The 26224-nt window shown below is 42.3% G+C and overlaps 3 protein-coding genes across 3 annotated transcripts; all 3 read left to right on the top strand.

Moving 5' to 3' along the window:
* Nucleotides 1–556: 556 nt before the first annotated feature.
* Nucleotides 557–3510, top strand: faap24 (FA core complex associated protein 24). The gene is made up of 4 exons (XM_014125572.2): nucleotides 557–767; nucleotides 1230–1375; nucleotides 1566–1721; nucleotides 2012–3510. Exons 1-4 carry the CDS (start codon nucleotides 665–667, stop codon nucleotides 2252–2254), a joined length of 648 nt encoding a protein of 215 aa, XP_013981047.1. The 5' UTR covers nucleotides 557–664; the 3' UTR covers nucleotides 2255–3510.
* A 1291-nt stretch (nucleotides 3511–4801) lies between these two features.
* slc7a10b (solute carrier family 7 member 10b) lies at nucleotides 4802–16969 on the top strand. Its single transcript, XM_045688428.1, has 11 exons — nucleotides 4802–5194; nucleotides 9775–9979; nucleotides 10220–10371; nucleotides 12539–12664; nucleotides 12948–13101; nucleotides 13577–13700; nucleotides 13910–14013; nucleotides 14179–14275; nucleotides 14450–14599; nucleotides 14842–15019; nucleotides 15287–16969. The coding sequence occupies exons 1-11, from the start codon at nucleotides 5023–5025 to the stop codon at nucleotides 15409–15411; spliced, it is 1587 nt and encodes a 528-aa protein (XP_045544384.1). The 5' UTR covers nucleotides 4802–5022; the 3' UTR covers nucleotides 15412–16969.
* Nucleotides 16970–17273: 304 nt separating this feature from the next.
* dus2 (dihydrouridine synthase 2) lies at nucleotides 17274–26185 on the top strand. The gene is made up of 16 exons (XM_014125569.1): nucleotides 17274–17376; nucleotides 17701–17844; nucleotides 17970–18015; nucleotides 18176–18267; nucleotides 18431–18474; nucleotides 18689–18749; nucleotides 18866–18913; nucleotides 19014–19079; nucleotides 19245–19315; nucleotides 22951–23037; nucleotides 23152–23320; nucleotides 23610–23731; nucleotides 23924–24067; nucleotides 24642–24729; nucleotides 24835–24908; nucleotides 25153–26185. Exons 1-16 carry the CDS (start codon nucleotides 17371–17373, stop codon nucleotides 25385–25387), a joined length of 1497 nt encoding a protein of 498 aa, XP_013981044.1. The 5' UTR covers nucleotides 17274–17370; the 3' UTR covers nucleotides 25388–26185.
* Nucleotides 26186–26224: the final 39 nt, after the last annotated feature.

Here is a 26224-nt window from a genome sequence, read left to right as displayed (position 1 = left end):
AGACGTAATTTATAGATCGTCAGGAAAGGGTGCTCTCGAGTGGCTAGATGTTTTTCACCATTCGGCCATCAGATTTGCCACCAATGCTCCTTATAGGACTCATCACTGCATTCTATACTCTGTAAACTGGTCATCTCTGTATACCTGTCGCAAGACCCACTGGTTGATGCTTATTTATAAAACCCTTAGGCCTCACTCCCCCCTATCTGAGATATCTACTGCAGCCCCCATCCTCCACATACAACACCCGTTCATTTGCCTTTTGGTAGGCTGTCATTGTAAATAAGAATTTGTTCTTAACTGACTTGCCTAGTTTAAAAAAAAGTTTAAATAAACAAATAAAATAAAATCTGAAGAGTTACAGCGTGTGTTAAGTGGTGGTGTCCCATCCTTTCAGGTTGTTGACCTGAGGTAGAACTAAATAGATTTAAATAGTGGAGTAGGGTGGTGTTTATTTCTTTTAAATTATTGTGTTATGGTATTTGTTTATTTTATTTTTAGAGCAAAGTATAAGGGAGTTGTACTCCAGTCTAGTAGGTGGCGGTAATGCAACATTTATTGGATGCCAACCGCCGTTAAACCTCATCGAAGAAGAGTTAGATATTGAAAATTTGGAGGCAAGCTAACTTTGTTTTGAATAAAGAGCTGACATATCGTTGTTAAAATGGCGATAAAACCTCCCGTTCTTATGAACGCCGTTCCCCCGTATGGGCATGTTATTTCCAACGAGAAGTGGAGAGGCTCAGTCCTCGTGCAAAGTTTGAAAGGTAACAGTAGCTTAGTCTCTTGCCAAAGAGTAGCTAAGGCAACTAAAGTTATTATATTAACTAACCTGTGGCTAAGGGTTGGCTAGCTAACGTTAGTTAACATTGTAAATAAACAACTTGGCGTGTAGTTAGCCAGCTAACGTTAGTTCAGCCCAACTTCAGTCAGTCCGTCTTTACTTTATTAGTTTCACATGTCATTGAAATTACGTTACATTACAACTGAAATACATTTACATTTTACAGACACGTTTAAACAAACAATCGATACACTAGCTGCCAGTAGGAACAAACAATCGATATTACCGGTGGACACCCCATTGTCAGCGCTAGCGCACAATGTCGCTTCATGTCAGTTTAATATAAGACATGACGATTAGATGGTAAACACTGAGTGATTTTTAAATAAAGTCTCTTCTCGTTTGTTACATTCTGAACATGGTGTCGTTGAATTCCTGATTTCAGGAACTGGAAGTGTGAAAACAATATTTGAAGAAGAACTTGGCGTGGTGGACTTTCATCTATCTAACAAGAGCTGCATTTTGTATGTCTCTGAAACTGACATTGTGGCTGGAAACAACTACAAAAGAAAACTTGTTCGGTTTAGAAATGTAAGTCTACTTTTGGTGTTTGACACTACTACTATTACACACTTGATTATGCTGCTACATTCTAATGTATAATCCAGTTCACATATCCACTGTTAAGTGAATGGCTGAACTAATGATATAATATTTTAATGTACATGCTACATCTTCCATTTTTCCTTGATGTTCTAATCTTCTCTCCTCTCTGTTGCAGGCCAACAGCAGCCTGCAGGGCATAGTGCTGGTGGAGAAGACCCAGCTCAGCGAACAGTACTTTTCTGCCATGCAGAAGTTTGTGGTGTTTGAGCTTGGTCTGACACTGCTACCTGTTGCCAGCCAGCTAGAAGCCTCCCAGCTACTCACACAGATAGTAAGTCATACTTTTACATGAGAGAAAACGAGTTAAGAGTATTGTTTAGAATTGTCACTTTACAAGTGTTTTCCTGGTTACATAAATACGCATTAATCTCAAACTGGCATACAGCCATTTAGAACTCAATAAATCAAATTGTATTTGTCACATGTGCCGAATACAACAGGTGTAGACTTCAGTGAAATGCTTGGTTATGAGCCCTTCCCAACGATGCAGAGTAAAAAAAATGATAATAGTCTAACCATGTATGATGACAGTTGAATAATGAGTTGTCCTCTCCTCTGCAGGTGCACGGAGAAAGTAAAGACAACCCGTTCCGCAGGAGGAGTGTGTCTTGGCTGCTAGACCCCTTGGTCATGTCCCTGGTTCAGCAGATCCCTGGGGTAGGGAAGGTCAAAGCCATGGCCCTGCTCCAGCACTACTCCAGTATCTACCAGCTGTGCAACGCAGGAACGCACGAACTGGAACACATCGTGGGCCAGGCCACGGCTCAGCACATACGCAACTTCTTCCACAACCCATTGGTCTGACTCTGACAAAACGGCACAGCTCATTGACAAATCAATACTTGTTTTATGTTCAAGTGTGTAAGGAGGGCAACAGTGAACCTGACACAATGCTGTATGGCTAGAGACTTCCTTAGTTGGAAATCTAGTGGAATTTATATATATATATATATATTTTTTTTTTCTTTCACATCTCTATGATACAAGTTTATACAAACAATGCTTTGGTGCCTCTGTGTAATGCAAAAATGTATTGCAGTTCTTGTGACCCATGGGCCTATAATATGGGTCAGTGCTATCTGGGATCCTTGGGACATCCCTTACCTAACCATTGTAAATTGCAACTTCAATGAAGGGGGTCCCAAGGATCCTGAATATCATGTGTTGCACAAGACATTGCAGAGCTACATTGAAAGTGTGTGTGTGTAACTGACCACAAGATGGAGTAGAAGATGCTCTTTCCTCATCCAGAACAATTCATAAACTTCCATTGGAATAATACAACCTTAACCAAGGACTGTTTTACTTGAACTGATTGCCGGTGCAAATGTTAATACAATATGGGTACCTTTTTTCCATCTGATGTTAGAGCCTACAGGGAAACCTTATAACTTCAATGAAATGGCAGATCCCCTGGCTTAGTTCAATCCAATCCATTTGCACTAAAGCATTCCGCCTCAATGAAGGAGCACTTTCTTGGCACAGCTGTCAAAGGCCTTCTTTCCCAACCACAGTCAGGACTGCCTTTTATACCATTCTGACCATGTGACCTGGGTTGGCTGCGTGGAGCTTTCCCTGGCCAGTGACTTCTCTCTGTGATGCCATTCCATCCCTTCCCAATCCAACAGGAACTAACACTGGCATGCTGGCCAAAGCATGAATTGACTGAATGAATTGACTCCTACCTCAGCTCCCCCATTCTTAAGAACTGGAACTACATTTTTTTTCTCAAAAATGTTCACTTTACTCATTTTGGGATCTTATGAGTGTTAATACATTTGGACAGGACAGTCTTTGTTTGCTTGTTTATTTACATGGGCTCCTGAGTGGTGCAGCGGTCTAAGGCACTGCATCTTAGTACTAGAGGCATCACTACAGACCCTGGTTCGATTCCAGGCTGTATCACAACCAGCTGTGATTGGGAGTCTCATAGGGCGGCGCACAATTGACCTAGCGTCGTTAGGGTTTGGCAGGGGTAGGCTGTCATTGTAAATAAGAATTTGTTCTTATTAACTGACTTGCCTATTTAAATAAAGGTTAAATAAAATATCTATTTCATTTTTGTGCTTCATCTTAACTTTTGACCCAGTGTGATGCTGTGAACGTTTGCATTTCACAATGAGATAATACCCTGCTGGCAGTCTACCCAACTGGCAGTTAAAAAGCAGTTGGTTGAAGACGTCTTCTCTTTGTTTTTATCACTCCTTCCCTCTGTCCACCATCTAGTTACCCAGAGTGGCTCCTGTGACGTATTGGTTTTCTGCTCGGCTTCCTCCTTTAAGCGTCGCAGCACACTGCTGGCAGTGTTCGTCTTTCCTCCCTCCCTGCCTGCACACAAAGCAGCTGGCCGTTTTATTGGCCTTCTAACAGGATCAGCTGAATCCAGGCCCTTTATTGTGCAGTCTGTGGTGTTAGCGAGAGAGGCAGAGAAAAGACCTGGTACGACTGCACAACTTGACTTCCTAAATTCCACTAGGGTCCTTTAGAGAGGAAGGGAAGCATGAAGAAGGCCGCCTTTGGGATGCGTGCGCTGGTGGAGCAGAGGCGTGAGCCCTCCTCTTTGGCTTTCCTCTCCCGGACAGTTCAAATGTGGGCTCTCTCATCAGGAGGCTGTTCAGAGTTGCATCAATGTAACATGACAGGCTAATTTTAGATACAAGACAACACAGAGGGGCAGAGTTGTGTGAATGGGAGTGTATCCGGCATAAAATGTACACAGAGGAAAGTATTTGCTAAAATATATTCACAAGTAAATTATAAAGCGGGTACATGATTTTAATTTGTTTTTTTGGGGGGGAGGGGGGTGATCCCTGTCATCCATATGTTTTGTAATCTATTTATGCTATTTTTTCCCTACAATTGAAAATAATAATTTTGTTGAAGATGATTAGGCTACTTTTATTTGGAGTCAGTTTGTACTGTAGTAGTAGATGAGGCATAGTAGGTTGTGTGTATGCTTATTAAATTCATTATTGCATTTGCTCTTTCATCCCCTATAAAATATTGATCAGTTGGTCAATAATTTAGTATACTCTATTACTCCATAATGGAGTACTTATGTTCACTGTGGTCACAGTTGTATAGTTTTATTTAACATTTATTTTTTATAACTCTGTTTGCAATTCACAAGATGGAATACTCTAATAGTTGAGAACATTGATGAAGAGAATGTGTGTAGTCTGAAAGGGGGGCATGAACACTGAGTAGTCGAGATTATGCACACACAGTTGTGTTCAAGATGGGGGGTTTACTCAAATTGGAGAGTACACCAAACTATGATGTATGCAAGCCTCAGCTAAAAAGCATGCCATCCTATCATGTCCGGTATTATAACCAAATATTTATGGTGAAACTATGGACTTCGAAGTTCGAGGGGATCTTCGAGTGAGGTTCAGTGATTGTACGAAAAGTCCTGCGCAGCGACGCTCAAGTACTTGATGGGCCATGGCACGAGAGTGGGGTAGTTAGCATTCTACCCTGGACAGCGGCAGATTATTGCGCAAGCGCACCCTATTCAGTGTGCATCAATACCGTGTGTGAGTTCAAGAGAGGGATTCGAGAAAGCCTTTGATATGGTTGCAGACATGGATGGAGGAAAGCGGAAAAGAAGTATCTGCTCACGGCAAGAGCCGTTGGCTGCACTGAAGATCTTGAAAGATGGGAACAACAAGCGCGACGAAATCCCCGATAGAGTGACTCTGAAAAAAGAAATAGGACTTTTAAGCGCCTGTACAATAATCATAGGTAAGGTTGGTAAAAATGTATTGTATTTTAGAGACTTAGGGGGTGTTTGTTCATTGTTTTATTTGAATGCGCACCTTATAAAATAACGTTGTAAATTTGCTATTGACAGACTTACTGAATGAAACATTCGTTTTACAATGATAGATTATGTAGGCCTATTATTCAAGTTAATATCCTATATTTAGTCAAGTTTAATGTTTAGAAATAGGCCCATATTCTCACCTGTGACGCTAGGAATATGGTACTATTTAAGCTGATCGTGTGGTAACATGACAAATAAATATGTGCATTAAATGTCTACCTCAATGCTTACGTGGCCCAAATATATTAAGTCAGTCAAGTAGCACATTGGTTGTCAAGCAGAAGCAAATTTTCTGCCGAAGCAGAAGAAATGGCAGGGACTGCTTTAATAAATCTAATCTGCTTGTTGAAGGGTGCAAATTAAGATATAAACCCAAGCGTCACCTACACAGGGTTGGGGAGTAAAATAACTGACATGTAATCTGATTACAAAAAAAACGAACTAACCAGTTACATTACCAGGAAGAAATATTGTAATCAGATCACAGATACTTTTGAAAAACTAGATGGATTACTTTTAAATTCAGAAATGTTCAAGATGTTTGCAAAAAATACATTATGACACCTTTCTGTTTTCACAATGACATTCAATTAAAAAACAATGCAAATTTAAGTTTGTTCCACCTGAGGGAGTCTGACCACAAGTCAGAGGCCACTATAATGACACACCGCATGTGTTAGATGGATCCTCATCAGGTCAAAGTAATCATGTTACATGACTGAGTTTGGGTAATCCCAAAATATCGCTACTGATTTACAGTAAAGGAAATCCCACTATACAGTCTGGAAGATGCATATGACTAATAAATTCAATTTTAGGTAGTTTTGGATTTCAGACTAATGATAAATATGCTGAAGATTTCAGCATGCTCTGTTGCAATTATTACATATGTTCTGACTTGACTGTTTACATTTGTTTTAGAGTTACTGTACAATGGTTATTAAACTGAAAGTCTAAAGTGTAAAGAATAGGTCTACGTTCTATGCCATTTCTACTGACAGTTATGTTTTTCAATTACATTTCCTCACAGCAGGCCCCAACCTGCTCTAGTGGCTTTTGATAAGTTACATTAATGAAACTTTTTTTAATCAAGATCGGTCCTGGAGAAAAAAGTGAAAATACCTTTGACTCCTGGACCTCCTGGAAGGTCTGTTCCACAACAGAATGCAGATATTTTTTATTTAACCTTTATTTCGACAGGGAGTCATGCTGAGACCACGGTCTCTTTCACAGATGAGCCCTGTATACACATCAATATACACTACACACATCACTATACAGCATAATATGCACATCAAAACACGAAAAGCAAAACACAATCATAGAAAATAGTACACACATTGATGCACCAATGCGTGTGTGGAAGAGAGACACAGTACAGACCACCAACTCTGATTGGACAAATTGAGCAATCCAGACCAGGAAGTCTATGCTGGCATCCACCCTGTTGTTTAAAAGTTATACATCCCAGTATTAGCATTTCTGACAGGGGCACAAACCTAAATGAAAGCCGGCCGTGTAGAGTCTAGAAATAATGCAGGAGATGAGTTGAATTCAATTCTTGCGGATGGCTCATGCCTGAGCTCGACAGTTAAGAGTAAATAATTTATGTCTAGTTATGTAATCGAGGTCTGTGCCACTTGGCTGCCTTCTGCTGTGCTACTCTGAGTGCTCTACCCTGAATGTGTTGGTTGGGATACACTTGGTCTGCGTCTAAAATGGCACCCAATTCCATAATGGCACTACTTTTCAACGGGGCCATTTCCCTTGGACATGGTACAGCCATATTGGAACCCAGATCATTTTATTACTTGAATGAGTGTGGTTGATGTTTAAGCGAGCCTCTTGAATTAGATGGTAGCACTTCCTACTCTGACTGCTTGATCTCCTGCCCAAAGCTCTGTTCACTCACATCAACAGTATAATTGTTCCATTTCTGAGGTCCTCTGTGGACGATGTGTTAACTTGTAATGATCATCAGGGAGGATATTTTTCTCAAGTTATATCTGAAGAGAGATAGCCATATCATTTCAGGGTTGATGTAAGGATAAATCAGTGAGTACCCTTTAGCTAGCTCAGGGGGAAGTGTATAGACCAGATTATATAATATCCCCACTTTCTACACACTGCAATATAGCTATTGTTTAGATCTCAATGTATTGTTTAGTGTTTTTCTTTATTGTTTCCAAACACATGATACAGTTTTATCAGATTTTATAATAGTCATATAAATATATACAATACCAGTTAAAAGTTTGGACACACCTACTCATTCAAGGGTTTTTCTTTATTTTTACTATTTTCTACATTGTAGAATAATTATGAAGACATCAACACTATGAAATAACACATTGAGTCATGTAGTAACCAAAAAAGTGTTAAACAAATACAAATATATTTTATATTTGAGATTCTTCAAAGTAGCCACCCTTTGCTTTGATGACAGCTTTGAACACTCATGGCATTCTCTCAGCCAGCTTCATGAGGTAGTCACCTGGAATGCATTTCAATTAACAGGTGTGCCTTGTTAAAAGTTAATTTGTGGAATTTATTTCCTCCTTAATGCAAAGAGAAATGACAGTCCATCATTACTTTAAGACATGAAGGTCAGTCAATATGGAACATTTCAAGAACTTTGAAAGTTTCTTCAAGTGCAGTTGCAAAATCCATCAAGCGCTATGATGAAACTGGCTCTCATGAGGACCGCCACAGGAAAGGAAGACCCAGAGTTAACTGCACCTCAGATTACAGACCAAATAAATGCTTCACAGAGTTCAAGTATCAGACACATCTCAACATCAACTGTTCAGTGGAGACTGCGTGAATCAGGCCTTCATGGTCAAAATGCTGCAAAGAAACCACTACTAAAGGACACCAATAATAAGAAGAGACTTGCTTGGGCCAAGAAACACGAGCAATGTACATTAGACTGGTGGAAATCTGTCCTTTGGTCTGATGTGTCCAAATTTGCGATTTTTGGTTCCAACCGCCATGTCTTTGTGAGACGCCAAGTAGGTGAACATATGATCTCCGCATATGTGGTTCCCACCGTGAAGCATGGAGGAGGAGATGTGATGGTGTGGGGGTGCTTTACTGGTGACACTGTCTGGGATTTATTTAGAATTCAAGGCACACTTCACCAGCATGGCTACCACAGCATTCTGCAGCGATATGCCATCCCTTCTGGTTTTCACTTAGTGGGACTATCATTTGTTTTTCAACAGGACAATGACCAAAAACACAACTCCAGGCTGTGTAAGGGCTATTTGACCAAGAAGGAGAGTGATGGAGTGCTGCATCAGATGACCCAGCCTCCACAACGGCCTGACCTCAAACAAATTGAGATGGTTTGGGATGAGTCGGACTGCCGAGTGAAGGAAAAGCAGCCAACAAGTGCTCAGCATATGTGGGAACTCCTTCAAGACTGTTTCAAGACTGTTGGGAAAGCATTCCAAGTTAAGCTAGTTGAGAGAATTCCAAGAGTGTGCAAAGCTGTCATCTAGGCAAAGGGTGGCTATTTGAAGTATATTTTGATTTGCACCAATTTGTAAGTCGCTCTGGATAAGAGCGTCTGCTAAATGACTTAAATGTAAATGTAAATGATTTGTTTAACACTTTTTTGGTTACTACATGATTCCATATGTGTTATTTCATAGTTTTAATATCTTCACTATTATTCTACAATATAGAAAATAGTAAAAATAAAGAAAAACCCTTGAATGAGTAGGTGTTCTAAAACCTTTGACTGGTAGTGTGTATATACACTACCATTCAAAAGTTTGGGGTCACTTGGAGGCATCTGTTTTTTAAACTAGAGACTCTAATGTACTTGTCCTCTTGCACAGTTGTGCGCCGGGGCCTCCCACTCCTCTTTCTATTCTGGTTAGAGCCAGTTTGCGCTGTTCTGTGAAGAGAGTAGTACACAGCATTGCACGAGATCTTCAGTTTCTTGGCAATTTCTTGCATGGAATAGCCTTCATTTCACAGAATAAGAATAGACTGACGAGTTTCAGAAGAAAGTTATTTGCTTCTGGCCATTTTGAGCCTGTAATCGAACCCACAAATGCTGATGCTCCAGATACTCAACTAGTCTAAAGAAGGCCAGTTTTATTGCTTCTTAAATCACAACACCATTTTTTACTGTGCTAACATAATTGCAAAAGGGTTTTCTAATGTTCAATTAGCCTTTTAAAATGATAGACTTGGATTAGCTAACACAACATGCCATTGGAACACAGGAGTGATGGTTGCTGATAATGGGCCTCTGTACGCAGTCGTTTCCAGCTACAATAGTCATTTACAACATTAACAATGTCTGCACTGTATTTCTGATCAATTTGATGTTATTTTAAGGGACAAAAAATGTGATTTTCTTTCAAAAACAAGGACATTCTAAGTGGCCCCAAACTTTTGAACGGTAGTGTATATTTTTAAACAATATTTACATTGCTTGTTTTTGTGTGTATGTATTCTAGTAATACCTTCTCCCTCTCCACAGGGAACATCATAGGTTCTGGAATCTTCATCTCTCCTAAAGGGGTTCTAGAGCACTCGGGTTCAGTGGGTCTAGCCCTGATTGTGTGGATACTAGGGGGATGTATAGCTGCCCTGGGCTCCCTCTGCTATGCTGAGCTGGGGGTCACCATCCCCAAGTCAGGGGGGGACTACTCCTACGTCACAGAAATATTTGGAGGCCTTGTTGGGTAGGTACCTCTGTCTCCCACACATACAGTTTATTTCACACCCAATGTGTATAGTTTGCAAGCTGATTATGAAATACGTAACATTAGGTTGGATCAATGCAGACTACTTTGGGAATACATTTTGAATTGATACTTTCATGTGCTTTTCTCTGTGATGAAATTCACATGTTGTTGATGTAGCCTATGCATTACTTTTTCCCCAATAAAATTCTGTTCAATTCTGTTTCTTTCCCATCCTAGGTTCCTTCTGCTGTGGAGTGCAGTGCTCATCATGTACCCTACCACCCTGGCTGTCATCGCCCTGACCTTTTCTAACTATGTCCTACAGCCTGTCTTCCCAGACTGTGTCCCTCCCTACATGGCCACACGCTTGCTGTCAACAGTCTGTCTATGTGAGTACTGCACCGTGTGTCTGACTGTGTGTGTGCGTGCATGCTTGTGTTATGTTTTATGGGAAGTTTATCTGGTGCAACAGAGTAAAATATCTCTTACGTAACAATTGCCTCTAAGCCTTTTAAAACTCTCAGAGAGGAGACTGGAATGGAAGGGCGAGACAGGAATATTAAAATGCATGGTGTATCAAATAGAAAATGGAAGGGCGAGACAGGAATATTAAAATGCATGGTGTATCAAATAGAAAATGGAAGGGCGAGACAGGAATATTAAAATGCATGGTGTGTCAAATAGAAAATGGAAGGGCGAGACAGGAATATTAAAATGCAAGGTGTGTCAAATAGAAAATGGAAGGGGCAGACAGGAGGCATAAGAGTGAGCCGGAAAGTTAGGGAAACGAAGACTGATAAAGAGTACAGTTTCTAAAATATGTATAAAATCATCCCAATGGGCAAAATATGCCATGGGATGTCCTATTGATCTAATTCTCTGGTTGTAAATTCGTTTTAAGTGCTTTATCAAGGAGACATTTGGTTTTTAGGTGGTTATAGCCAACTTTTATTGGTCGCTAAAAATACATCTAAAAACATCCTTTTAACAACGAAGTTGACTGTTACGCCACAAAAGACATCCGAATGACGTCACTGCAACCATTTTTGTGAACCTGAAGGAACTTGGACTTAAATTCAATGTCATGTACAGTGTCTGTCCCATTCGCTGAAGTTAGAGCCAATTTTGTCGCCTGTGATTTGTGTATTGCTTTTCACAGGGTTGCACCCCTCACTCTATCTACAATTTGGACATGCTAGTATTACTAATTACTTGGCAACAAACCTGAGGGGACCTCCACTGTACCTCCACTGAACCCCATGAAGTAGAGAAAGAAAGAAAAAATCCCCATTGTACCATGATTGAGCTGCGGAAAAGCCAACAAGCCAACAGCATTGTGGCCCATGTTTTTTTTTATTGTGATCCTTGCTTTTAGGGGCCATTATTCTCACTTATTTTTGGGGGGACTGGATGCCAATGATCTGGAGAAAACGTGAGCTTTCTCTCAGCCTCTTCAGGGACCTGCCCGCCTGTCCTCTCTGGGTTTTGTTCTGTTGCATCGGAAGCGGTTTGTTTTGGGGGCCTTGACACCCAGCCTTTGTTTGTGAGAGCCAGGCCACCATGAGAAAGAGAGGCAAGCCAATGACAGTGATGGACGAGGTGAAACAATCGTGTCCACCCCTTTGCCTTACCATTTCCCACATTCCGATCTGCCATGGCAACTGCTAGGCCGCTGCCGCCCGACCAACACCATGTGCCCAGGCGTGAGCCCTGACTGACTGGGAGAGAACATGTCACATTACTGTGCACCTCACGGCTTGCCTGGCATCCCTAATGCCACATTCCGATTGGGCGAGAGCTCCCCTATGTGAGGACAAACATGACTTCTGACTAATCATTGTTTTCTATACCTGGGTTTAAATAGTATTTTGTTTTCTCAATAAATGCTTGCCAAAGGGAACTGTCCAGTGTTTCCAGATTTCTATGAAGTATGACCTATAATTAATTATAATATGAGTGAAATAGTTTTCTTTCCAATTTTTGTATTATTTAAGTATGTTAAAAAGCAGCTTTTCTGTGTTAGAATGGTGTGGGCGTACCCTAACAACAGAATGGTGTGGGCGTATACTGATCATAAAAAAAATGTATGCAAGTCGACTGCTGATTGGCAAGCCTCTATGAGAAATAGCAAGCATTTTTAAACATTATGTTTGAGATTTGTAAGTCGCTCTGGATAAGAGCGTCTGCTAAATGACTTAAATGTAAATGTAAATGTAGATTCAAGCTTGAGGTGGGGTTTTTTAAGTGTTTTTTTTTCTCCAATTTATGCTTTGGCCACAAATACGAGTATAGGACGAGTCAACAACATTATTTGGGTATGAGTTAACAGAAGTTTTAAAAGTCCGATTTTCACTGGACAATTACTTTAAAGTATTTGTGTGTGTGTGTGTGTGTGTGTGTGTGTGTGTGTGTGTGTGTGTGTGTGTGTGTGTGTGTGTGTGTGTGTGTGTGTGTGTGTGTGTGTGTGTGTGTGTGTGTGTGCGTGCGTGTGTGTGTGTGTGTGTGCGTGCGTGCGTGCGTGTGTGTGTGCATGCATGCCTCCGTGTGTGTCTGCAGTGTTCCTGACCTGGGTGAACTGTTCCAGTGTACGTATGGCCACCAGGATCCAGGATGTTTTCACGGTGGGGAAGCTGGCGGCCCTGGGTCTCATCATAGTAGTCGGCCTGGTGCAGATCTGCAAGGGTGAGACACACACACACACACTCACCCTCTCTCTAGATTGATTTTCATTATAGCAATCCTGGGACATGCAAGACGTTTTGCAACTGAAAATGAATATAAGGTTTCTTATTTAGCAAGTTCAGATAGTACCTCCCCGTTTTGGATTGCTTTCTTCGGTTTTGTGCCTACTGAACATGACCCAGGTGCCGAAGGTCAATAGCACCTTTTAATGGTCAAAGAGACTATCAAGCTATTTCCCTAAAACAGCCTCCCAGACATTGATGGTGAATATGTACTTCTCCAGGTAACTACGAGGGACTGACGCCTCAGGTGGCCTTTGAGTTCAGCACGACTCCCTCGGTTGGGCAGATCGCTCTGGCTTTCCTTCAGGCCTCATTCGCCTTCAGTGGATGGAACTTCCTGAACTATGTCACAGAGGAAGTGGTTGAACCGCGACGGTGAGCATCTGGTTCACCAAACATTATTTTCCCTTGCATTCTATTCTATTCTGTTTATCAATCCAATGCTGTGTACTGAGTATGCAGTCTGGCTGTGAATGCATGAAAGCAAGCATTGCGGAGTGATGCACAGTTGTATGTTGTGATGTTATATCAATGAACATATTGCTAAGAAAAAAAAGTGATATCCTGCAATTTTACATTCTATAGAGTTATATTTTGCATATCAGCTGCCTTCTTATTCCTCTAACAATGCATGATTTATGAGACTGTGTTGATTGCATGGTTTGTATACAGTGTAGATTACCTCATCAATGGTTTGTGTACCGTGTGGATGACCTCATCGGTAGTTTGTGTACCGTGTGGATGACCTCATCGGTAGTTTGTGTACCGTGTGGATGACCTCATCGGTAGTTTGTGTACCGTGTGGATGACCTCATCGGTAGTTTGTGTACCGTGTGGATTACCTCATCAGGAACCTACCTCGTGCCATTTACATCTCTATCCCATTGGTGACCTTTGTGTACACGCTCACCAACATCGCCTACTTCTCCGCCATGTCACCCGAGGAGCTGCTGTCATCCAATGCTGTGGCTGTCGTGAGTAACGCTGTTCGCTTTGCTTTGCAAAATGACAAAAACTGCATTGCGTACTGTACTTTAATGGTGCCCTTTTTGTTTTATTGAACTTTAATGAATGTTCAACACAATGCATGTTTACATAGAGATGACCTTTAACTTGCTCTACATCAAGAGTTATCCCTGGCTTGAATAGTGTCTTAAATGTAAACCTTCCTGTTCTGCTGCAGACATTTGGAGAGAAGCTCCTGGGGATGTTCTCTGTCATTATGCCCATCTCTGTAGCCTTGTCTACGTTTGGAGGCATCAACGGCTACCTCTTTACATCTTCTAGGTGAGGGGTCAACCCTGGGGAAGATGTCCTCTAGGCTGGCTGTGTCTCAATCCACAAGGATGCAGCCTTTGGATTGAGACACAGCCATAGAAACGGAGGTGTGTGTGTGTTTTTTAAGTAAATGAAATGTTTATAAGCCCTCTAGGTTTTCATTTGTCTTTCTAGATTGTGTTTCTCTGGGGCCAGAGAGGGACATCTACCCAGCCTGTTGGCTATGATCCACTTTAAGAACTGCACCCCTATCCCTGCTCTCCTCTGCTGCGTAAGACTACCTAACACTACTACGTCTCTACTGTATGTTTTTTTTCTCAAACGACACTCAGTGGCCAACATGCAGGTCCTATACCCCTCTACCTTATGTCTTCAATAACGGTCTCTCTCTCTCTCTCTCTCTCTCTCTCTCTCTCTCCTGTCTGTCTGTCTGTCTGTCTTGCAGTGTACTGCCACCATTGTAATCCTGTGTATAGGAGAGACACACAACCTGATCAACTATGTGTCCTTCATCAACTACCTCTCCTATGGAGTCACCATCGCAGGCCTGCTCTATTACCGATGGAAGAAGCCCAAACTTTACAGACCAATTAAGGTATTATTAATCCAGGCATGGTTCAATCATGGCCCCTCTCAAATAAATGATTGACACAGTAATTGACAAAAAATAACAAACTACAGCAACACAGTGAACCTGTTCTCATCAACTGTTGAAAGCAGAGTAGAAGCAGCTATTTTCCTCTGTCCTCTTCACTAGGGTGATTCATTGGAAGGTGAGACGTCATGTTGACTCTCTTCATTATAAAAACAAAATCTGTTCTCATCCCTTCTCATCAGGTAAACCTACTAGTTCCTATCACCTACTTGATGTTCTGGGCCCTGTTACTGGGATTCAGCCTGTACTCTGAGCCTGTAGTGTGTGGTGTTGGGCTGGTCATCATGCTCACTGGTGTACCCGTCTACTTCCTGGGGGTGCACTGGAAAGCCAAGCCAAAGTGTATCTATGACTTCATTGGTGAGTGTCCTCCTCTTGAGTCCTGCAAACACATGCTTGTTTTAGTAATCCTGGCCTCTTTCTTTGCCCCCCAAAATGTCTGAATTTCTGAATTCAACCACATGTATTTAATGGTATTCAAACTCCCTAAACCCTATATATAACAAGTATCAAACCATTCTTTATTTAAGTAGACCCAGATATATGGCATTTAAAAGGAATACTACGTTAGTGGTATGGTCAGACACTTTTTTGTGATGCTAAACGTGGGGACCTGTTTTCTCACAGAGTCAGCGACCTACGTGGCACAGAGGCTGTGTTTCGTGGTCTTCCCCCAGTTCGACCCCATCGAGATCAGTCCAATCGAAGAATGGCCCGACAAATCTTCTGACACTCTATCTAGGAAGTCTTAAACTCTTTTTGCCTTCTAAAGTATTTTTCTTTTTGTATATTCTGTCACTGTATGAGTACAGACACGGCCCGTTCCTTATAGTGGAGCCCCTTGTCTGGTCTCTGGTAACCTCAGACTCATATCCATTTCTTTACAGCTAGGTGGAATTGCCTGCGTTTTGATGCATGGGCCACTTGCAAAAAAATGTATTCTCTTTTTGTACTAAGTCGTCAAGGACAACAAGCTAATGGCAACAGCATCACATTTTGAAACAGACTTCATATGCCCTAAGGAAGTATTAGAGCCTTTGGGTTTTAATTGACCTAAGATTTACTGTGTATCATTGTGCCTTTTAGGGGAAATTGTGTACCTTATTAACAAAATGTATCTTACCTATTATTTGAATTTGGAATTTGCTTTGCTTTGTGTGTTCCTTATGAGAATTTGAAAAGCACTGTGGTCTTCCATATTCTGCTTCTTGCCCGTTGTTAATTTGCCACATGTCATGACTTCCTCAGATTTGTGAACATATTCAAAACTATCTGAACAAAGACCTCAGAGCCTTTGACTGGAATCCTTTGGAAATTAATCTCTTTAGCCAGCAACAGCCAACAACATAGATGTGTTCTGATTGTATACTGCTGAATGATAGATGGTTGTAGTTCATAGTTGTGTGTCACTATGTTTTTACAGTAATTAGTTTGTTTAACGTTTGCCATTGCCTTTAACACTACTGATTAAATTTCATATACTGTAAATACACAACAACTGTAATGTTCACAGCTAACATAATGACCCAAACACCAATTTATACCAGTGTTATGTGGAAGTAAACCTGCTCACAAAATGCTTGCTGGACTTTTCTAATGCTTGCTTCTAAACTAAGATTCTAATATCAACTTAACTTATTTTATTTTCTATTCACTACCACACTTAAAACGAAATGTTGTGCTGGTACCCTGACAAAAATATACAAAAGGCCTTTGCTTTTCCAGTGGTGCACTGTACTGCCATTCCATTTATTTTCCCCAAACAGAGCTCTTTAACTGATATTGTGTTCTTCATATGGCCAGGCCCTTGACTGTTACTGTAAAAAAAAAAAAAGATGATATGTTGCATTTCTTTTGAAATTAACATACATTTTAAGTAGCCTAGATTTGTAGATATATACTGTATTGTAGTAGGTAGATGGATACTGTACTTGATACCACACATTACTCAAGGAACATACTTCATGCCAATAACCAGATAATGATGTAGGTTTAGGATATCATTATGTAGTTTGTTAGTACTACGTGAGTCTGAGTTGTCTCTCCAACAGCTGCCATGATCATTAAGCCAGTCAGGTAAAACACAGTGCTTATGCAAGATTTATTACTACTTTATATCCATTTTAGTTCAGATTTCTAGAGCTGTCTTGATATGAAGAGCTTTTACACTGTAAATTATTTGTAAAGCATCAGGTGTTTACAATGGGTTCAGTACTTGGAATGCTAACTGGAATGTATTTTAGTGCACTTTTTTGTAAATGAGAAAATTACAATAATACCACAATAAATCAAATATCTATCGGAAATGAATGACTTCATGCTTTGTCTGCTTTGTTTCATTGCCATCATCATTTATCATCATTTTGCACTCACTATAAAGTATTCAACTGTCTAAATTTGCCAATAATGTACCAGTAACAGCCAGCCAGAGAGAAAAATAAAAAAGTATTTATATGTGGCTTTAAAATATTATAGCTTATAATGTGTTTTATGTTCATCAGGTTTACACAGCCGGTACAGTTAGGTATGCAGCACACAACACACAAATGACCACTTTAGAACAACATTACTCTTAGTGAATTTGTCTGTTCTATGCAGTAATTTCTATACCAAATCGGCGAGGTTTGATGATGCAAGGTTTCGAACAGGAAGTAGAGTCAACACGCGTTCCGGGGGATCAAATGAAGACAACCATAATGTACTTTCTGTAAATGACGGTGAGTTATTTTGATTATGGAGTAAAAACAGATATTGTAAGTGCCAGATGTGTGTCCTCCAATTATATTACCAGCAATACGTTATATCTGCCACGTTTCTATGGTTGTACGCAAGCGAACAGCGACACCAAACATGTTTGTCAACGCAGTTAAAACTGTCTTTGGCTAAAGCAATGCTGTTATTAATCGTGATTCGTATAGAATTACACCCACCATTCGTTGTTGATTACTTCACATAACCTAACCTCTTTACCAAGAAGAGACTCAGGACATGGACAGCTTGTTCTAATAGCTTTGCCTGTTTTCTGTTTCCATTTGAACCAGGCGAATAAAGAAAATATGACGGCCAATACAGTGGGCAGACTGTGTTTCCGCAATGTAAATGTACTGGCACCTATGGTGCGTGTTGGCACCTTACCAACGAGACTGCTGTCCCTGGATTATGGTGCTGATATTGTGTACTCTGAGGTAAGTCTGTCAGTGGAGAAGGTGTGCTTCATTATATGGCTTTGTGGCAATTGACTGTCAATCTATCTTTTGAAACTGTTGTCTTTGATTACTGTGTTAAATCCTTTTTTTTGTATGTTTTGTAGGAGTTGATTGACATCAAAATGGCACAGTGTCAGAGAGTTGTCAATGGTAATTTTGTCTCACCTACCCTACTACAGTCCTTTGATTACTGTTGTTGCAACAACTGTCACTGTGAGATGCTATTGTGTGTGTGTGTGTGTGTGTGTGTGTGTGTGTGTGTGTGTGTGTGTGTGTGTGTGTGTGTGTGTGCGCGCGTTGTGATTTGCAGACGTCTTGGAGACGGTGGATTTCGTGGCTCCTGATGAGAGAGTGATGTTCAGGACCTGCAAAAAGGAGAAAGACCGTGTTGTCTTCCAGATGGTAGGCTATACACAAGAGCCTTCACTGTCTGCAATGTTTCATTAGAGGAATTGGGGGGGGGGCTGTTGAAGTCAATATTTTACATAGACAGGACTCATGTCCTTATTTATTCAACATGTCAAAGATGGGACCAACATGACTGTGCCTCTTACTGTTTCTGCAGGGAACTGCGGACCCAGACAGAGCACTGATTGTGGCGCGACTAGTGTGAGTCTTGAACATTGTCTTTCTGTTGTCCATCTATTCTTTCTGTTCCATTTCTACTGGTATATAGGAAGAACATGTAAGCATATTTTGTCAGCAACTGAGGTCTAGGTTGAGAGGCACTACAATCTGTTGTACGGTCTACCTCACAAGTGAAAAGGAAAGCCTTATTGCCCCTTGGCACCTGTTCTTATATATTCCTCTTTGTAATGTGTAGGGAGAATGATGTGGCTGCCATCGACGTGAACATGGGCTGTCCTAAGGAATACTCTACTAAGGTGGTTATGAGTGACACAGTCAGCAGCCAACAAAGAGTCAATGAATGGTCAGGCAGTTCAGACCTAATATAATGTTCACACTAAGCTGACCCCTCGCTTCTCTGTATCTCCTGTAGGGTGGGATGGGAGCTGCTCTGCTCTCAGACCCCGACAAAATCGAAGCGGTGAGTAGTCAGTCTTCTCCCCCATCAGTAAGCTCAATCTAATTGAATAGAGCACTGTTGAGAAATAATATCTATATTTTTGTCATCTCTCTTTTTCTAGATTCTTAGAACACTTGTGAAAGGAGTGTCCAAACCAGTGACATGTAAAATTAGAATATTGCCCACAGTAAGTTTTAAAAGGACAATGCCTTTTCTACAGCAATTAGATGGGTGTCATGTGTTTTGAGCCAAATACATTAGTCTTTTGACCTCGCTTGTTAAAGATTACATTCGCCATTAAAATTGTACTTGTGAGGCAGACTGACTGACCCCTGTGTTTATGTGTGTTCAGCTGGAAGATACTCTTAGTCTAGTAAAGAGAATTGAGAACACAGGTGTGGCAGCTATTGCCGTTCATGGCAGGTAAAGTCCTGTTCTTATCATCCCCTTTGTTACACATCATGATCAAAAGTTTGTGGACACCTGCTCGTCGAACATCTCATTTCAAAATCATGGGCATTAATATGGATTTGGTCCCCCCTTTGCTTCTTTAACAGCCTCCACTCTTCTGGGAAGGCTTTCCACTAGATGTTGGAACATTACTGCGGGGACTTGCTTCCATTCAGCCACAAGCATTAGTGAGGTCGGGCACTGATGTTGGGTGATTAGGCCAGGCTCGCAATCGGCGTTACATTTAACATTTACATTTAAGTCATTTAGCAGACGCTCTTATCCAGAGCGACTTACAAATTGGTGCATTCACCTTATAATATCCAGTGGAACAACCACTTTACAATAGTGCATCTAAATCTTTTAAGGGGGGGTTAGAAGGATTACTTTATCCTATCCCAGGTATTCCTTAAAGAGGTGGGGTTTCAGGTGTCTCCGGAAGGTGGTGATTGACTCCGCTGTCCTGGCGTCGTGAGGGAGCTTGTTCCACCATTGGGGTGCCAGAGCAGCGAACAGTTTTGACTGGGCTGAGCGGGAACTGTGCTTCCTCAGAGGTAGGGAGGCGAGCAGGCCAGAGGTGGATGAACGCAGTGCCCTTGTTTGGGTGTAGGGCCTGATCAGAGCCTGAAGGTACGGAGGTGCCATTCCCCTCACAGCTCCATAGGCGAGCACCATGGTCTTGTAGCGGATGCGAGCTTCGACTGGAAGCCAGTGGAGAGAGCGGAGGAGCGGGGTGACGTGAGAGAACTTGGGAAGGTTGAACACCAGACGGGCTGCGGCGTTCTGGATGAGTTGTAGGGGTTTAATGGCACAAGCAGGGAGCCCAGCCAACAACAAGTTGCAGTAATCCAGACGGGAGATGACAAGTGCCTGGATTAGGACCTGCGCCGCTTCCTGTGTGAGGCAGGGTCGTACTCTGCGAATGTTGTAGAGCATGAACCTACAGGATCGGGTCACCGCCTTGATGTTAGTGGAGAACGACAGGGTGTTGTCCAGGGTCACGCCGAGGCTCTTAGCACTCTGGGAGGAGGACACAAGGGAGTTGTCAACCGTGATGGCGAGATCATGGAACGGGCAGTCCTTCCCCGGGAGGAAGAGCAGCTCCGTCTTGCCGAGGTTCAGCTTGAGGTGGTGATCCGTCATCCACACTGATATGTCTGCCAGACATGCAGAGATGCGATTCGCCAACTGGTTGTCAGAAGGGGGAAAGGAGAAGATTAATTGTGTGTCATCTGCATAGCAATGATATGAGAGACCATGTGAGGATATGACAGAGCCAAGTGACTTGGTGTATAGCGAGAATAGGAGAGGGCCTAGAACAGAGCCCTGGGGGACACCAGTGGTGAGAGCACGTGGTGCGGAGACAGATTCTCGCCACGCCACCTGGTAGGAGCGACCTGTCAGGTAGGACGCAATCCAAGCGTGGGCCGCGCCGGAGATGCCCAGGTCGGAGAGGGTGGAGAGGAGGATCTGATGGTTCACAGTATCAAAGGCAGCAGATAGGTCTAGGAGGATGAGAGCAGAGGAGAGAGAGTTAGCTTTAGCAGTGCGGAGAGCCTCCGTGACACAGAGAAGAGCAGTCTCAGTTGAATGCCCAGTCTTGAAACCTGACTGATTAGGATCAAGAAGGTCATTCTGAGAGAGATAGCAAGAGAGCTGGCCAAGGATGGCACGTTCAAGAGTTTTGGAGAGAAAGGAAAGAAGGGATACTGGTCTGTAGTTGTTTACATCGGAGGGATCGAGTGTAGGTTTTTTCAGAAGGGGTGCAACTCTCGCTCTCTTGAAGACGGAAGGGACGTAGCCAGCGGTCAAGGATGAGTTGACGAGCGAGGTGAGGTAGGGGAGAAGGTCTCCGGAAATGGTCTGGAGAAGAGAGGAGGGGATAGGGTCAAGTGGGCAGGTTGTTGGGCGGCCGGCCGTCACAAGACGCGAGATTTCATCTGGAGAGAGAGGGGAGAAAGAGGTCAAAGCACAGGGTAGGGCAGTGTGAGCAGGACCAGCGGTGTCGTTTGACTTAGCAAACGAGGATCGGATGTCGTCAACCTTCTTTTCAAAATGGTTGACGAAGTCATCCGCAGAGAGGGAGGAGGGGGAGGAGGATTCAGGAGGGAGGAGAAGGTAGCAAAGAGCTTCCTAGGGTTAGAGGCAGATGCTTGGAGTTTAGAGTGGTAGAAAGTGGCTTTAGCAGCAGAGACAGAAGAGGAAAATGTAGAGAGGAGGGAGTGAAAGGATGCCAGGTCCGCAGGGGAGGCGAGTTTTCCTCCATTTCCGCTCGGCTGCCCGGAGCCCTGTTCTGTGAGCTCGCAGTGAGTCGTCGAGCCACGGAGCAGGAGGGGAGGACCGAGCCGGCCTGGAGGATAGGGGACAGAGGAAATCAAAGGATACAGAGAGGGAGGAGAGGAGGGTTGAGGAGGCAGAATCAGGAGATAGGTTGGAGAAGGTTTGAGCAGAGGGAAGAGATGATAGGATGGAAGAGGAGAGAGTAGCGGGAGAGAGAGAGCGAAGGTTGGGACGGCGCAATACCATCCGTGTAGGGGCAGAGTGAGAAGTGTTGGATGAGAGCGAGAGGGAAAAGGATACAAGGTAGTGGTCAGAGACTTGGAGGGGAGTTGCAATGAGATTAGTTCATCCCAAAGGTGTTCGATGGGGTTGAGGTCAGGGCTCTGTGCAGACCAGTCAAGTTCTTCCACACTGATCTCGACAAACCATTTCTATATGGACCTCGCTTTGTGCATGGGGGCATTGTAATGCTGAAACAGGAAACTGAAACAAAGGGGCCAAGCCTGAACCATGAAAAAACGCCCCAGACCATTATTCCTCCTCCACCAAACTTTACAGTTGGCACTATGCATTGGGGCAGGTAGCGTTCTCCTAGCATCCACCAAACCCAGATTTGTCCGTCAGACTTCTGTCAGACTGCCAGATGGTGAAGTGTGATTCATCACTCCAGAGAACGCTTTGCCACGGCTCCAGAGCCGACGCTTGGCATTGCTCATGGTTATCTTAGGCTTGTGTGCGGCTGCTTGGCCATGACGCTCTTGGCGAACAATTATTGTGCCGAGGTTGCTTCCAGGGGCAGTTTGGAACTCGGTAGTGTGAGTGTTGCAACCGATGACAGATGATTTTTACATGCTTCAGCGGTCCAGTTCTGTGAGCTTGTGTAGCCTACCACTTTGAGGCTGAGCCGTTGTTGCTCCTAGAAGTATTCACTTCACAATAACAGAACTTATAGTTGACCAGGGCAGCTCTAGCAGGGCTGAAATTTGACAAACTGATTTGCTGGAAAGGTGGCATTCTATGACGGTGCCACGTTGAAAGTCACTGAGCTCTATAGTAAGGCCATTCTACTGCGAATAATTGTCTGTGGAGATTGCATGGCTGTGTGCTCGATTTCAGCAACGGGTGTGGCTGAAATAGCCAAATCCACTCATTTGAAGGGGTGTCCACATACTTTTGTATATATATTGTATTTTGCATTCATCTGATTTTAGATGCTTGATTTTGTGTAAATCTAGTGATTTGTAGAGACCCAAACCTTTTTGTGGCTCATTTTATTTTTGGGGGTTTTGCATACCCAAATTGATTTGTGACTGCCTCTACTTCCTCAGGTTAAAGGATGAAAGACCAAGACACCCTGTTCACTGTGACTTCATCCAGGCTATAGCTGAGGCGGTGTCCATTCCTGTCATCGCTAAGTGAGTCGCTCTGTCTCTCTCAAAGGTGTTGTGAACACGGAGATAAATAAATTATTCATCTCTATGGTTGTGACTGACTGTCCTTGCCTTCGACACTTACTGTATTTTGTGTAGTGGAGGTTCTCTGGACCGGGTCAAAGCCCACGCTGACATTGAGGAGTTCCGGAAGGCCACCGGGGCATCCTCTGTGATGATTGCCAGGGCGGCTATGTGGAACCCCTCAGTGTTCCGCAGTCAGGGACTGCTGTCTGTGGAGGAGGTCATGGAGGAGTACCTCAAATACGTGAGTCTACCGCTCTCCGTCCACTTTACCTCACTCTGCAGGAGACCCACTGTGTTAAAATGCAAACTCAACTATCACTGTCATATTGTAGATTGACATATTGTGGTAAGACATAGGAAAGTTACCTAGGTAATCCAATGCTTGTCTTTTGATCTGATAAGGACGCAATCACAAACTACAGGGACGTAAATCAAAGATGACTTGCTATATGCCAACTTTACCAAGCATAAAATACATAGTGTCATGTTAGAAGCCAATTCAGAAATGTTTGTGCTTTTTGTATTTGTAGGCCATCCGCTACGACAACCATGCCTTCAACACCAAGTACTGCCTCTGTCAGATGCTGAGGGATAAGGTGGAATCTCCACTGGGGAAGCAACTCAAATCTGCCCAAACCAATGAAGACATCTGGTACATGTCTTTTGAATCATGATGTCAGAGAACTTCAGAATTTCAGTATTCTAGTTAATTTCCTAGTAAATGTAGTTCTATTTCATATATTATTCTATTGGTGAACCTTTTGGGTAATAAGTACTCAAAAACTGTAGCATTGGTACTCAAGTTTGATGTTTGAGTATTTAACTCTACACCTGTGTTTTCCAGTGAGGGATATGGGCTGCAGGAGTACTATAAGAAGACCCAGACAGAACTACAAGCCAGAAGGGAAGCAATCCATACCAACCACAATCACCCCGACCAGCCTGTTCTAGATGGTGATGTCACCACAATGCGTGTCAAATTTGAACGGTTTGTTCTAAGGCCATTTGGAACTCCTCTTCCACATCTCTCTCATCGGGTTACAGCAGCTCTACTCTGTCTGGTGGATGACGTTTAAGGGATGTAAGATAGACCTGACCAAATTTGCATAGAAATGTCATTTATAGATCTGTTATTCTAATCGAAAGCAATACTAAGAAGCTGTAGATCTGTTCTATGTGCATTATTTCTATGCTCCCTGTTCTTAAGTTTAGTTTTTGCATCTTATACTGTCAGTTTTGTACACCAGCTGCAATATATTTTTGGTTATGGAAAATATATGTCACAGCGGTTTAGATGGTACAATGATTCTCTACACAATGACTGGTGGTTTTGTCACAATCTGAAATTAGGCGAACTCTTACAATTTCAGCAACCAGGAAACGGCGGAACGATTTCTGCATAGTGCACCTTTTAGACCATTGGTTTATGTCTAGTAAGTCACTAGTTGAGTTGTGTAGGCAGGTAGTGGGAAGTCCTGTAATATATTACTGTGAATATTACATATTGCACATATTATTATGACTGTACATAGTATGATGGTAGTGTGATGTTTGTGTGTCAGGAGGGAGTACCCTGGAGAATTCAGCCCTAAGATGTTCCTGCTGGAGTGGAGCCGCAAGGAGAACTTGGAGCAACCACGATATGAGACAGTAAGATGACCACTTTAGATTAGCCATGGTCTTTCAACATACATGTCAAAACCAGAGTGCATTTATGTGTAGAGTGCCTATGTGCATTGTGTATGATGTTTTCAGGTACAGCGCTCTCAAGACCGGGCTTTCCAATCCATGGTAACGGTGACAGGGAAAAAGTACAGATCCACTCTGTGGTGAGTTAATAGTGAAAGTGTTATAGACATTTTAAATGTTAGTCATTTAGCAGATGTTAGTTGTTAGTTCACAAAAGGCTTAATTCATTTTATTTCTATTTGTGACCAAGTTAAACACTGGAATGTAAAGCTTGATAACACTTTTATAACACATAATGCTTAAAAGCAGTGTTATTTACTCATACAAATGCTAAAGTACACTGTATTCACACATAAAAACACTTTCTCTTTTATAACCATGCAGGGAGAAGTCAAAGAAATATGCAGAGCAGGCTTCTGCTATAGTATGTCTACGTGTTTTGGGGCTACCAGAGGGGCGGGCTGGTGAAGAGTACTCTGGGTTGGTGGGCAAGAGGAAGAGGGAGGAGAAGAGCAACGAGATGCCAGATGAGGAGGACACCACTACATACTTTGGAGCCAGGAAAAGACACCTGTCTGAAAACCCAGAAGAGCAACGGGTCACCAACTATTCCAAATAGTGTACAGCACAAGACAAGCACAGCCTGACTACTACACTGTGTAACAACTGTGTAAAACGATTGCTTTACAACCGCAATAAGACAGCATGTACCTTTTATATTAAATGGTGGCTGTTTTGCAGCAGGGGTCAGCTCTTACCATGGGGAGTGATTGATACAGTAGCGGCCATATTATTTTGAGATTGAGACATTGCAACGAGCAGCGTACAGTGTCTGAGATATTCTGTCAGCTCCTCCCCAAATAGTCAAACAGACATCAGCATGAGGCGTTCAATGCTATTTATTTTTTCTCCTGGATTATTTTGTTTAATGACAACAAGCCTGTTTGGTGTTGGTTTGCAGAAAACATGCTCTGAGATTATTAAATGACCCTATTATTTTTATTTATTTGATAAACCAAACTGGTAATCGGATTAGTTTACAAAGAAACAGGTCCAAATGCGTAAGGCTACTTCAAATCATACATTCTGCTTACTCTTGCAATATTGAAAGGTTTCTTCTGTAAAGTCACAATAGAAAACCACTTATCAACTCTCTGCACTACTCATATTGACCAGAAGCAAGTTTTTATTGTATAATTCTTGACAGGAGTGTCTGTACAGAGTAATGAAATCTGCCAGAGGAGGGTGGTACAGGAGCTGTATAAAGAGAGTTAATTTTCTCAGGCAGTATTTATTGCTTCATTGTTTTACATGGGATCTTACAAAATTAGGGAAACTTGCTTTTTATCTGTTTTCATCCTAAATTAATTGGTTGTTGCTCTTTCACGTTATACAATAAACGTTTTTGTTGATTGAATACATTGAGAGTTGGCTGCTATTGAATCATTTATTTTAA

Source organism: Salmo salar, chromosome ssa10 (assembly GCF_905237065.1).
Source record: "Salmo salar chromosome ssa10, Ssal_v3.1, whole genome shotgun sequence".
NCBI lineage: Eukaryota > Metazoa > Chordata > Actinopteri > Salmoniformes > Salmonidae > Salmo > Salmo salar.
The sequence above is the reverse complement of the archived record's forward strand: the minus strand, read 5'-3'. Positions and strand labels throughout refer to the sequence as shown.